Raw genomic sequence first — 13,494 nt, 5'->3', positions numbered from 1 at the left:
CAGGAGGAATAGGGCAATGTACATCTACTCCATCTTCCTGAAAGCAGAAGTCCCCACTTTTTAAACTGGTTCCCACTATGTCCAACCACACAAATTCCTAGAAAAATGAGGGTAGAGTCTGTGGAAGAGATTTTTCTTTATGTGATGCTTACATATTTGGACAAATATGGACCACTCCACCATCCAAATGAGTTATGTGGCTAAGCCAGATATTTAAGAATGTCCAAATCATCTGTTAATTCAGGGTAGAACCTATGGTATAAATTTGTGCATACTAAACACTTGAAATGCTTATGATTCCATAAGTACTTATGAATTAAATAATGTTGCATTAAAAACTTTAAAACAATCATTAAACTATGTTTACTTATGGAACAGAAGTCTTTCACACAATCTGATCTTTCCAAAGACACTTATAAACCCAATTTCAGACTTCTGAATACATTTTGTGATAATAAAGATATTTAAATGTACTTACCTAATAGAATAAAAGTATATAAATAGAAAACGGGTCTAAAACAATGCCTACACAGAGTAGGCAACTCAATAAATATGTTACATGACAAAAGATATACATAAAAATATAGTGTCGAAAATTTACCATTAAATAGACAAGCTTCTCCCTAGTTAATGTCAAACCTATGAGGCTATACCATTTTTGCTTAATTTGTGAAATATGCTGTCAGTAAAAATTAATACTTCCAATTTTTATCTATTATTAGCATGTATTTAGGACTATCTCATTATAATAATATATTCTCAAATGTGCTTAGCAATAAGCAGATGCAAGTTTCTTTGATTATTAAATTTAGAGAGATTTGTTTAGACTGCTCTAATCAACGAAAAGAAAAGGTTCTAGTTATCTCACAAATCATTAAAAAAAAATTTTAAAGGGTAAAAAAAGGAATTTTTGTTAAAATGGTAACAAATGTCCCACAGTAAAAGAAAATTACAGTTAAGTAAATTTCTCTACTACAGGAAACCTCAGGGCATTTAGAATAAAATATGTACTGTTAACTTCTCAAAGAGGATTACAGTTATACCATTTCCCAAATTTAATCAAAGAGGCCTCCTAAACTTCTATTAAATCCTGTTGGAGATGGAGTGTTAAAAAGAACTCAATCTGAGAGATAAGAGAATGGCAAAAGAACCATGAAACACTGATTCCCACTTGGCCAGGCAAAATGAAGACCAGCAATTTAATAAATACCACAGCTATAATGACTAAAATGTAATTCAATAAAGAAAATATCATTAAAAGCTATTTTAAAAACTGCAGCCGATTCTTAGCACTCATTTAAAAAGTAGTCTGCTATCAATCATGCTGAAAGATGACCATAAAAATTTATTATAAATGTCATAATGATAAATTAGCTAAGTGCTAATTCCATTCCTATTTTAATCCGAAATATTACTCTCAAGTTAAATTTGTTTGAACACAGAGATAAAACAACTCTAGAAACTGGATGTGTCAGATGAAGGTTTAAAAAAAAACTTTAATTTTTAATAGAACCTCACACTTAATTGTCTGAGATTAAGCATCAGGTGTTAACCTCACGGTATACACGTATCTATTATATTGTGGCTCATTGAAAAGAATATACAGTAAACAGAACACAGAATTATCAATGTACGTGTAAGTATATACATGTGTTTATGTGTGTGCATATATCCAAGAAAGAGTCCGTTAATAAAAGTAAGAAAATAAATTTTAAGAGTTCAAGTCAAATTAAGCCAAATATTAAATAGTCTGAACGAAATTTAACTAGATTTTTTACAATCCACATTTATACCTAATTCTTTTTGAAAACACACAGAATTAACAAAATACACAATGGCAAGCAGTGATATAAAACTAATTTTAGATGGCTGTGTGATGCTTTCTGTGGCTTCAAAAGTGTAGGTTATAGGTTTTGAATTCAGAAAATAATGGGAATTTACTTACCTCTAACTAAAGTTCTCTGAAGGTAGTATCCTCCTTAGAACCCCTATCTTGGGTAGTTCACCTGCTATAATTTCCCTAAAGAGATTCCAGCAAAATCTAGCAAGTTTTAAGTTCCCTTCTGCAAGCCCTATTAGCGCATGCATGTGTGTTATATAAACTTGCTCACATAATTGCTTCATAGCTATAACTTCCAATTCCCACTGAATCAACACCACCACTATCCATGTATCAGTGGAGGATACTACCTTTGGAGAATGTCATTTAGAAATGTGTCTTTTTTCACTTCTCCAGAAGTATCCTCCAAATCACTCCATTGCTATCTCTATCACATACTTAAGAGAGTGGTGGTAAATCAGCAGGTGAAAAAATAATGACAAAAAGATTTAGCTAAGCAATTATACTTGCTGAATACTCAAATATATGCCAATATAACAAAACAAACAGCACCAGCTTCCTCAACATTCAATTAATATGTAAAAAAACTAAACTGAACATTTATGTGAAAAATCTTTCATAAAAAATACTTTCATAACCAAAGCAACGCAGAAAAAATTGTCTTTATCACCTGAGACTACCAAATATTTCCCTAGTATATTCTGCTAAAGTGCCAATATTAAAAACGATTAGGAAATAAGTATTAAAAGACAAGAATTTTTCAATATGACACTTCTACCTTAAACTAAAAAAATAAAAATCAAAAATCAAAACAAAACAAAAATGAAAAACAAAACTAGCCACTTACACCAAGGCCAATCTTCTATACCTAGAATGGCAATTTACAAAGGGCACTATTAACAAAATTTCTCAAATCTATTCAGGAAAGGGGCTGAAACACAGTGCAGGAAAGAAGACTTAATCTTACACTATTCAGAAAAGGTCTTCTACTTTGGATTTCCATGGACTGATTCCATAACTTCTTATAATTTCTTGATAGCCATATGAAAGTAGGAGAAAAAAGCAAAGGGAAATAATTGTCCTTGAGGCTAGAGGAACAAATCATACTAGACACACTATTTTAGAGGATAAAAGTATGGAGTAGCTTTAAAAACACTGATTTTTAGCTACAAACCACCATCAGCTTGATAACAACATAAGTAAGGCCCAAAACAAGATGACTCTGAAAGTCTCCCCTGGCTCCTAATAGATTCAGAATAAATGTTTCTGGACATTCTAATTTTAAAAATCAACTTAAACTCCTTTCCATGGCTCTCCTTTTGTGTAAGTAAATACAATAAAATACAATAATAAAATTATCAAAAAGCAATTAAGATATAGATAAAAATGAGAAAATCTTAGATAAGCTCCCAAGTGGATTCTCAGTATATAAATAATTAAGCTAATTTTAATCAATCAATTTACATCTGATTCTTCAAATTACTGTGCTTCTACAATGCATGATTTTAAATTAAAGAATAGGGATGTTTCCTTTAAAAAATGTGGCCTCTATCATAAAAACCAGAGGTTTTTTTCCCAATTTTAAAAAATATATGGAAATAGGCACACAAAACAAAAAGTACTTTCTGATACAAAAAAATGGTCACAAAACAGCGTTTATAAAATAGACTATTTATAGGGGAAAAAGATAAAGTGAGATAATCTAGTCATCTATAAGAAAGAATAAAATACTAAACCATGAGGCCATACGTTTGCATTCACTTTCCTTTTTATACATGCACTATTAGGACTCACTGAAGGGTCAAAAATCTTCTAGATCTTGCTAGTTTAAGAGCAGGAATTACTAACAACCCAAGAAGGTGTATCTAGGATGATACTTACCTCACAATAGATTATACCACTGTGCTATTATGTATTCTGTGTATGGATACACAACCAGTCAGCTGAAAGGTACACACCACACTAGCAAATGCTTGACTGGACCCATAAGGCCGGATGACCAATGGAATATCAAGATATGTGTCGATTCTCCAGCCCTCATAACCACATTCCAGACATCTCACGTAGTCCTTCAGCTTGCCTTGATATAGTTCATTTATAAGATCAGCCTAAAAATAAAAACATTAAAAAGTATTCCTTAAAATTCATTTTTAAAATACACAAAAACACAATAATACCTGCTTTTAAAAATAAATTTCGAAGGATATTCATTCTTTATTGCTGAAGTTGTGGAAAGCTTTAAGATTTATCTAAAAGTCTAGGGGCGCCTGGGTGGCTCAGTCGGTTAAGAAGTCCGACTTCAGCTCAGGTCATGATCTCGCAGTCTGTGAGTTCAATCCCCGAGTCGGGCTCTGTGCTGACAGCTCAGAGCCTGGAGCCTGCTTCGGATTCTGTGTCTCCCTCTCGCTGCGCCTCCCCCATTCTCTCTCTCTTAAAAATAAATAAACATTAAAGAAATTTTTAAAAAATTTATCTACAAGTCTATAAAAAATGAAGTTTTGACACAAATCAACTAAAAATCAATAAAAGTAGATTAACACTAATTTAAGAATCAATGCACAAAAATTAACTAGTTCACTTCTCTTATCACTAAAAACTCCACTACTAAAATATGTTTTGTTGAAATCAGTTACCAATTTATCATACTATTAAGCCTCATATTATCTTTTCATTAGGATGAGAATACATCTATCATTTTAGGCATGTTAATACTTACATAGCTAAATAACCAGCTATTTTTACGGCTTTATACCTGCATGACACCACTCTCACAAGAATATATTCTGATTTCTAAACTCGTATCTTCCAGCTCAAGGTGCAAATAAAACTTTAACTTTCTTTTTTTTTTTTTTTTTTTTAAATTTTTTTTTCAACGTTTATTTATTTTTGGGACAGAGAGAGACAGAGCATGAACAGGGGAGGGGCAGAGAGAGAGGGAGACACAGAATCGGAAGCAGGCTCCAGGCTCTGAGCCATCAGCCCAGACCCCGATGCGGGGCTCGAACTCACGGACCGCAAGATCGTGACCTGGCTGAAGTCGGACGCTTAACCGACTGCGCCACCCAGGCGCCCCAAAACTTTAACTTTCAATACTAAACATAAGACAATTCTGAGGGGAAACATTATACTGCAATTTTTTTAATGTATAAAAGTTAAGAAAAAAATCTTCAACTCCATCTCCGTCAAAATATCCTCATTTAAAAGAATGGATCTCTCACTAAATCCCCAAATTTAGCCAAATGGGGTTCTTCTGGCCCAAAAAAAAAGGCAGTTAGTTAACTCGCTAAGTAAGGACCCTCCATGTGAATGTCTTGCTTCAAAATTCTTATACCAAAATTTGGGAACGCCGCAGGATTGCCTCAGCTGATCTTAATGGAATTGTTGACCCACAGAGAGACACAATAAGGGGAAGAATAACTTCAGACCTATGAAGAAGAAACTGCCCCTAATACCATTTACATAAAGTTACTAAAATACAATAGGACTATGTAGAGAAACTAGATCACTATGTAAACTTAAAATTTTTTCAATATCTCTTAAGAATAGAAAAGAAATTGTATTAGCCTACCTCTTCCATAAATTTATCTCTCTTCAAATATCTAGGACTTACATTAGCATTAAATTAGGACCCAACATCATTGCCTATACTAATACCATTTATATAACGAAGCCTTCTTCATTCATGTGCCCCAGTCATATTTGATTATGTTTTCTACATCAGGGAGGGCATTTCTAAATGGTTCAAACCAGTGTTTTTCAATTAGTTTTGGTAACAACCCACAGTAAGAGAATAATTTAGATCACAATCCAGTACATCTAACTGTAACAAAATTTGCACAAAATAATATTTATCATTACTTTAGTGATGTTCTCTTATATTTGTCTATACTATTCCATTTTTTTAACTGCTGATGTTTATTAACTGAAATGATTTCATAACACACGAAAGGATCACAACTTCCAGTTTGAAAAACTCTGGCCCAAACCATCATAATAATTCTAATCAGAGGGCAGACCCTCCGGGCTATCTTCCAGATTAGTATCCCTTTTTTATCCCTGTGATCCCCAGTCATTAGAGCCAGTATAAACCTTCTTCCTTACTGAGTTTTGAGCCCCACCCACCCAGTTCAACCTAACTCTTCATGTTACAGTGATATATCTAATGCTCTCACCACCTCTAACATGTTCTTTTTCCATTGGAAGAAAAATAGAGTCACAGATTAACAGGAATCCTAAATGTCAAAGCATAACTCTTTGGTCAAATGAAGGTAATAATCAATATACTTAATCTGCTATAGATTATACAGTTTACTTAGTAAATATCTGAAAATACTGTTCAAAAATCATCCCCAACACACACACACACACACACACACACGAATTACACAGTTTTTAGTTAAAAAGAGATCATCTAGATCACAAAACCCAACTTCCTTATTTTAAAGAGGAGGAAACTGAGGTCTAAGGTGGTTTAATGAGAATCTGTATGACTCAGTTAATGTCCAAGTGAGAACCTAGTACTTTCAATTCCCCATTCAGTACTTTAACAACTGGACTATTCCCAAAGTTTTAAAACATTTCAATAGAATAAAAGTCACTTATGAATGATTTATTATAAGACATTCCCCTCAACCCAAGATGAATTACCTGCTCTGTTTGTTTCCATTTCTGTTCCAAAGCATCAAACATGACTCTGCACAGTTCTTGTACATCATGCTGCTGCCAAGCTATTTTAAGATAAAATTTAATTAAAAACAGCAACACATTTAGCATAACAAAACATCAATTTTCTGTTTAAAAGCAAACTGTCAAGAACATGGAAAAGTCTACACAAAATAATTCTAAATTAAACAAAGAACACAAACTATACATTATAGTGATGAAAAAGTAATCACAAGGAAAAGAATCAAGAGATCTTAGTATTTTATAAGTAACACACGCTTTATGGTGCTATGATATTTGCTATTTTTGTTATGTTTTACTGTAGAGTTAAGAAATATATTAAGAAAAATCTAGGACAATAAACTTTAAAAGTTTTCATTTAAGTACATAAAAGTAAAATTTAATCAAACTTACTTTACAAGAAAATTTAATTGTTCAAAAATTTACCCTGAGAACTTAAATTTTAAAAACAAGTTATTTCTAAGTCCCAGCAAAAAGCAATGAAAAGGTTTATGGTAAAGTTAATTAACTGTTAATACATATTATTTATAATACTGTCTCCCAGAATTCCTTTGAATACTAGAAACACTTATCATTACAAGAGAATTAGTACCCTCACTACTATCCCATCCAAAGCTCCTTGTAACGTCTGTGGTTTCAATTGCTCTCTTTTTGCTGGTTTGTAACAAAACAAAAAGCCTCTGAAGTTGATATGGGATACTTGTCACTGGATCTTCTTCAGATTCTTCAAATTCCCATCTATTGAAATAAAATATTTGAAAATTAGTTATAAAATATTTTTATATTCTTAAAACATCATTAATGTTAACATCATATAATGCAAGACCTTTGAATATTAACTGAAGCTATTATTATCCAACAAAATAGTAGCCTTTCTCTAATTCATAAATTCAGAAGAAATTTAGACTTGAACAAAAAAAAGGCCTAAGAAGGCAACACAAATGAAAGGCAAAGCTCATCTAAAAGTAACCACAGAACTTGAATCTGATCAAGACTCTTGTCCTTATTATTAATTCATACAGGGAACAGAACAATATTAAATGACACTATGGCGTTCAACTAGCAAAATCCAAACTGTGGAAAAGTACAGGAAAAATGACATCAGTTTTCAATATATATCTTTTCAAAAATTAACTGTAAGGAGAAAAAATATGGAAGGGGATTAAAATAGATTAAGACTCATAACAGTTTTACTGTACGGCTCTTGTTTGGATCCCGATTTGAACAGATTGTTTAAAAAAAATTATGAGGCAATCAGGAAAACCTCTGCACTGACCCGAGAGATAATTTACAGATGATGTGATGGGGGTGTGCTTCCAAATAATCAGAATGGAAAGTTTTCCATAAAAAAGACTGGTCATGAGTTGATAAAATCCAAAGCTGGGTGATGGGTACAGAGGGATTCATTACAATGTCCATTTCCACAAGTAAACTTAGATGATGAGCTTACATATGAATGTAAATATAGTGCTGTCTGAGCAACACAATCAATATTAAAAGTTCTAAGAATACTTTAAATATATATCTGCAATAATTTCAAGGATACTGTACAAGAATAGCACAAAAAAAGGAAAAATCAGTTAATTTGTACTTTGAAATGTCTTAAAAAATAAGTTATGTATACCTTAAAGAAAATATACAAAACAAGGGCATAGTAAATGTATTATTAGATACTCACAAAAATAATTGTATGACTTTTAGAGTTTATTTAAATATGGAATTTCTTTCAGAGAGCATTTTAAAATACCTAGTGTATATACTGCCTTTTATAAACATACACACACACACACACACACACACACACACACACACACACCCCCAACATTATATTTTAATTAGAAACAAAGTTTGTAAGTTTAAAAAGATATCTTTGTTTCTTAAACTGAGAAGTGAAAAGAAAGGAGAATATGGTTTACATATTCGGATTATCTCAAAAAGCAGACAACAATTCTTTATAAAGATGTTAAAGCTAGGGGAACCTGGGTGACTCAGTCTGTTAAGCGTCCAACTCTTGATTTCGGCTCAGGACATGATCTCAACAGTTCGTGGGATTGAGCCCCAAGTCAGGCTCTGCACTGAAAGCTGCTTGGGATTCTTTCTCTCCTTCTCTCTCTGCCCCTCCCCTGCTTGGTCTCACTCTCTCTCAAAATCAATAAATAAATAAACTTAAAAAAAAATAAAGATGTTAAAGCTATAAGTGAGGGAAGCTTAAATAAAGTAAGCTTATCCCAAATGTAAATCTTATTAATTTTATCCTTTGCTAGTCTACATTTCTGGTTCTCTCTCTGCACAAATTTTTCATATGCCAGTCTCTCAAAAGATCTTTTTCTTAACTATTCAAGGTGTGTCTTTATGAAGTGAGAAATGCCCCAAACTTTACAAATAAGTGTAAGAAGGTAAATTAGATTTTATTAGTTAAAACCTATACTTTCATTCTTAAATCAATTTTATTTATAAAATCTTTTTGAATACTCACTTATATAATGCATTCCTAAATTCAGGAGTCATAAAAAGTGTCTGCAAAAGGCTGTTCAAGTAGCAAGTCATTGCTTGGTTTACTAATCCCACATATCCTTTAAAAAGAAAACACAAATACACATAAATCAGCATTTACATTAAAAATAACAAAATGAAAGCTTAATAAGAATTGAATGCACAGTGAAAACTGAGAGACTACGGTTACTAAATTGGAAATTATTTTAATTTTTCAATAGCACCTAAGAAAGACTTTTTCTAAAATGTGCTCTATGTAAAAACCTTGCTTCGCAGAACAAGTGAGGATATCTTGTTTAATGTCCAGAGATATGCATGGGTATTATCTAGCATTTAATAAAATTTAAAGAGGAATACTTCAATATAGGTATGTTTAACTGACATAAAAATAACCTTTGTTCCCCAAATTTACTTTAATGATCACACACCCAAAATAGGAAAACTGAACTGAACCAGCTATCTCTTGCTATCAGGCCCTATAAACCAATTCATGCCAAGAATTAATAACATAGGAGATAAATTCATTATATAAAAACTCGGAGTGACTTCCTCTATTTTAACAAGTCCATGAAGTATGAGATTCTATACATCAGCACACTCTGCAAGAGTAACTATAAAGTAAAAAGAGAAGTCAAAAGTAGGGAAGAATAGAGAGAGGGAGGGGGGAAGGGAGGAGGGGAAAAAAGGAGAAGCATATAGGAACTTAAAATTTAAGTGAATGATTAGAATTATTCAGCTTTATAAATCTGATTGGACATGGCTACCACTGTTGAGAACATTTCTGGAATGTCTCTTTTGAAGTAGACTTCAAGCCCAGTTTATGAGATACACATACACAAAAAAATCAGTCTCATCATTTTAGTTTACCTCATTATGTGAGGAGAATGTGGTAAACACTTTGCTTAATAATTAAGCTTACTCACTCCCACTTAATACTAAATGACTTGGGTGTTTCAAAAAAACAAAAAACCTTCAATCTTTTCTCAGTAGATGCTGAAGGTGTTCACTGAAGCCTTTTAAAACACTTTTTCAGCTTCCCAATTATCAAAATGTCTTGAGAAATGGTAGGCTTTGTGGATAACTATATTGCCAAAAATGATGAAAGGACAAACAAATGTGACAAATATGCATGCTAAGCCTTGGTCAATTGTGGAAAAGAGGAATAGACTCCACATTATCTGCATGGTTCTAAGAAGATATCGAGTAGCTACTCTGGACTACGGTTCAAGTTTTGATTTCTAATGCCTTTCATATTTAAGAATACTGTGTTTATATATTCTATTCTACATTGTTATAGAATTATAAACTGCTTCAATTCCTAACCACCCCCCACCTGAGCTGTTCTCATAGCAGCCTGTCTTTAATCCATATCAGAGGCTTCAGCTCACTGTCCAGTAATGACCTATTTGCTTGTATGTCTTCCCCATCAGACTGTGAAGGGAGGGATCAAATCTGATTTATCTCTTTATCCTACTACTTAACACAGAAGCAGGTGAACTTAAGGGGAAAGTGCATATGACTTACAAATAACACAAGTCTATAGGATATGTAGCCTGATTATTCATAATGAAGCATTATTTCATTCTCAGTTATTATAAACAGATTCTTCCCCACAAACAGTGGGGAAGACAGTGCTTTGGCCATGAGACCAGGTTGTTCTACTTTTCCCGGCTGAGGCTGCCTGGAATTTCCCTTCTTTTCCATCTCCTTCCCCCAATCCCTCAACAGTGAAGATGACTACTACTACAGTCCTTTGTGTACCTATAGACCAATCATGTATCATTTATATGTGACCTTGTTTCCCTTCCCTGGGCTTAAAAAAGGGGTGGTAGGAGAAGAGGGTTTAAAGGAAGGAGTAACAGCACTTAATTATTGCCATCACTCTTTATTTTGTCATTAGCAATAAAAATCATACAGAAAAACCTATGGTCCTTTGTACCTGATTTAGCACCATATTTTGCAAAGAATGCAGTGTCTCACATAAAGGCACTATTTTCCAAAACTATGAAGATTTCAGTGATACTAATAAAAGTGTTACTGAATAACAGAAATCTTGTCATTAAGCACTGTCTAAATCAACAAACTTAAATGACAACTGTTACCATGTGGGTCCTATATCTGAAATAGCTGTGAATCAATACTGTAAGTGTGAGCTAGTAAGGGAAAAGATGAAAACATGCCATTCTGTGAGGGGCACATGAAGAAAAAAATCCTGAACAGAACTGGCAGGTAACAAGGTAGGCATCAAATAGGCCAAATGAAGTAGGATGTAACAGGCCAACTCCTGGAGCTGATAAAATAAAAGAATTCTTAAAGAAGCCGGCCAAGGACAGTTATCATGGATTCAGATAATGGAAGCACCCTAGTTACAAAGTTTCTAATCATCTGCAAGTCCTCATTAGCCTTCAATCCACTCCTTGCCCCTTAATGTTCATACACACAATACCCCATCCCTGTCCACCCCTACCACCTCCTGTCAAAAACAGTGGCTGGCTACGGGAAAGTTGGTAGGCAGGGGAGACAGGAAAGAATACACCAAATCTCCAAACCTCTTGCATTATGGAGGAAATGTGTTCCTAGAGTCTTGAGTCAAAATCATGACAGCATCTTCCAATAAAAACATTTGGTACATGGTACCAAGATTTACAATAATTTAAGGAAAATGAAATTTCAATAACAAAATTATTTTTGAACCACAACTCCTTTAGATGCTTATAGACTATTTTAACTCAGAAAGGCAGTACCTCTAGAACACTAGAGGGAAAATGTAAAGGTAGGGAAAAGGAAGGGAGTAGAGGTGTGTGAGAAACAATAATTGGAAATGAAGGCTACCATTACATGACAATGTAGATCAAAGGCCTCTAAAATTTTTTAAATTAAATTTCAACATAGTAATTCAATTTCTGAGAATTTACCCTAAGGGAATAATCAGAGATAAAAATAAAAACTTATGTACAAGAATGTTCATCATAACATCAGTAATAATTAGCTTAAATATCTAAACTATACCATGGAATACTGTTTTTAAATGCTTACCATATAGTATTAAGGAAAAAATACATACAAATCAAAAAATGCTCGTAACCTGATACCCCCATTTGCAACAGAAATAAGCAAAATCACTATAAGTAGTTTCTGCTAGTAGTACTGTGATTTTCACTTTCTTCATTTTAAAGTAGGACAATGAACATGTATTACACTTGCACAAAGAAAGAACTTTTTTTTTTAACGTGTAAGTTACTCTCTAGGAATTTATGGGCATCATAGAGCCATAGAATATACAGCACAAGGCAGGAGTTCTGTAAATACTCCTATTAAAGGACTAAGTTGGTTGTAAGAATACAAAGCAAATATTCCAAGAATCCTAATTTGTTAAATCTGGAACTTTCTCAAAGTATTCCAACTATCTCAGAATAATCTAGGGTGCTTATTTAAAACAAAATGCAATTTATCCAACCAGTATTCTGGGGAGTAATGCCCTGGAACCTACATTTTTAACAAGTATCCCCAAATGATTTTTAAAGAAATAAAAATCTGAAAATCACTACTCTAGACAGTGTAATGATAAATAGCTTTATTACCTCCAATTATCTGAAACAGAAGATAATTTTGCATTCTTTGATTCCTGGTACATGACTGCGAAAAGTTCTATGGATACAAATGATCCTAAACACCAAATACAACCATCTTTTACTGGTATTTCCAGAAAAAAATACACGATTAAGCCTGTACAAATGATCAGCTATAAGGAAATTATTCTACATTTTAATTACAAAATATAGCAAAATAGAAGATTACAGATCACATTAGAACACAATTTGCAATGTAATGCTATAATTTTATTCTTATACTATGTATTTCATATAATATTTAAAATCATCTCTGTTTTGAAGTTTTTTTTTTTTTTAATTTTATTTTTGAGACAGAGAGAGACAGAGCATGAGCAGGGGGAGGGGCAGAGAGAGAAAGGGAGACACAGAATCTGAAGCAGGCTCCAGGCTCTGAGCTGTCAGCACAGAGCCTGATGCGGGACTCAAACTCACAGACTGTGAGATCATGACCTGAGCTGAAGTCGGACGTTTAACCAACTGAGCCACCCAGGCGCCCCTGTTTTGAAGTTTTAAGAGTAAAAGTTCTGAAGTCACACCTAGCATTACCAGCTGTGCAATCAAAGACTTCTTGGAAGCCCAGCTTCCATTTCTTTTAACATAAATAATACTATCTATCGCAAAGGTTTGTTGTAGGATAAAATGTTATGTAAAAGTACCCAGATTATATTTAGGCAATTAACCAATCTTATATATACTGAGAAAACTGAAAAAATTCAAAAATCTTTATAATGTTCAGAAAAGAGTTAACAGGAATTTTAAAATTACATGATTAATTTCAAACATACAATTTGATTAAACTACAAGGTGACACAGTAGGTCTAATAAAATAAGCCTAGCCCATCTGCTTCAAAACAGAAGTATCCCTTG

The 13,494-nt window shown here is 33.1% G+C and overlaps 1 protein-coding gene across 2 annotated transcripts in view; it reads right to left on the bottom strand.

Annotated features, from left to right (window-relative positions):
- USP47 (ubiquitin specific peptidase 47) overlaps positions 1-13,494 on the bottom strand; it is a 113,165-nt gene that overhangs the window by 53,463 nt on the left and 46,208 nt on the right. For both annotated transcript variants that reach the window (XM_047877054.1, XM_047877055.1), the window contains 4 exons: positions 9,000-9,096; positions 7,116-7,261; positions 6,488-6,567; positions 3,799-3,948 (listed from right to left, as the gene is read on the bottom strand). In XM_047877054.1, coding sequence (XP_047733010.1) covers positions 3,799-3,948; positions 6,488-6,567; positions 7,116-7,261; positions 9,000-9,096 — 473 coding nt within the window. The remainder of the gene's footprint in view (positions 1-3,798; positions 3,949-6,487; positions 6,568-7,115; positions 7,262-8,999; positions 9,097-13,494) is intronic.

The sequence above is a fragment of the Prionailurus viverrinus genome, chromosome D1 (assembly GCF_022837055.1).
Source record: "Prionailurus viverrinus isolate Anna chromosome D1, UM_Priviv_1.0, whole genome shotgun sequence".
Lineage (NCBI taxonomy): Eukaryota > Metazoa > Chordata > Mammalia > Carnivora > Felidae > Prionailurus > Prionailurus viverrinus.
The sequence above is the reverse complement of the archived record's forward strand: the minus strand, read 5'-3'. Positions and strand labels throughout refer to the sequence as shown.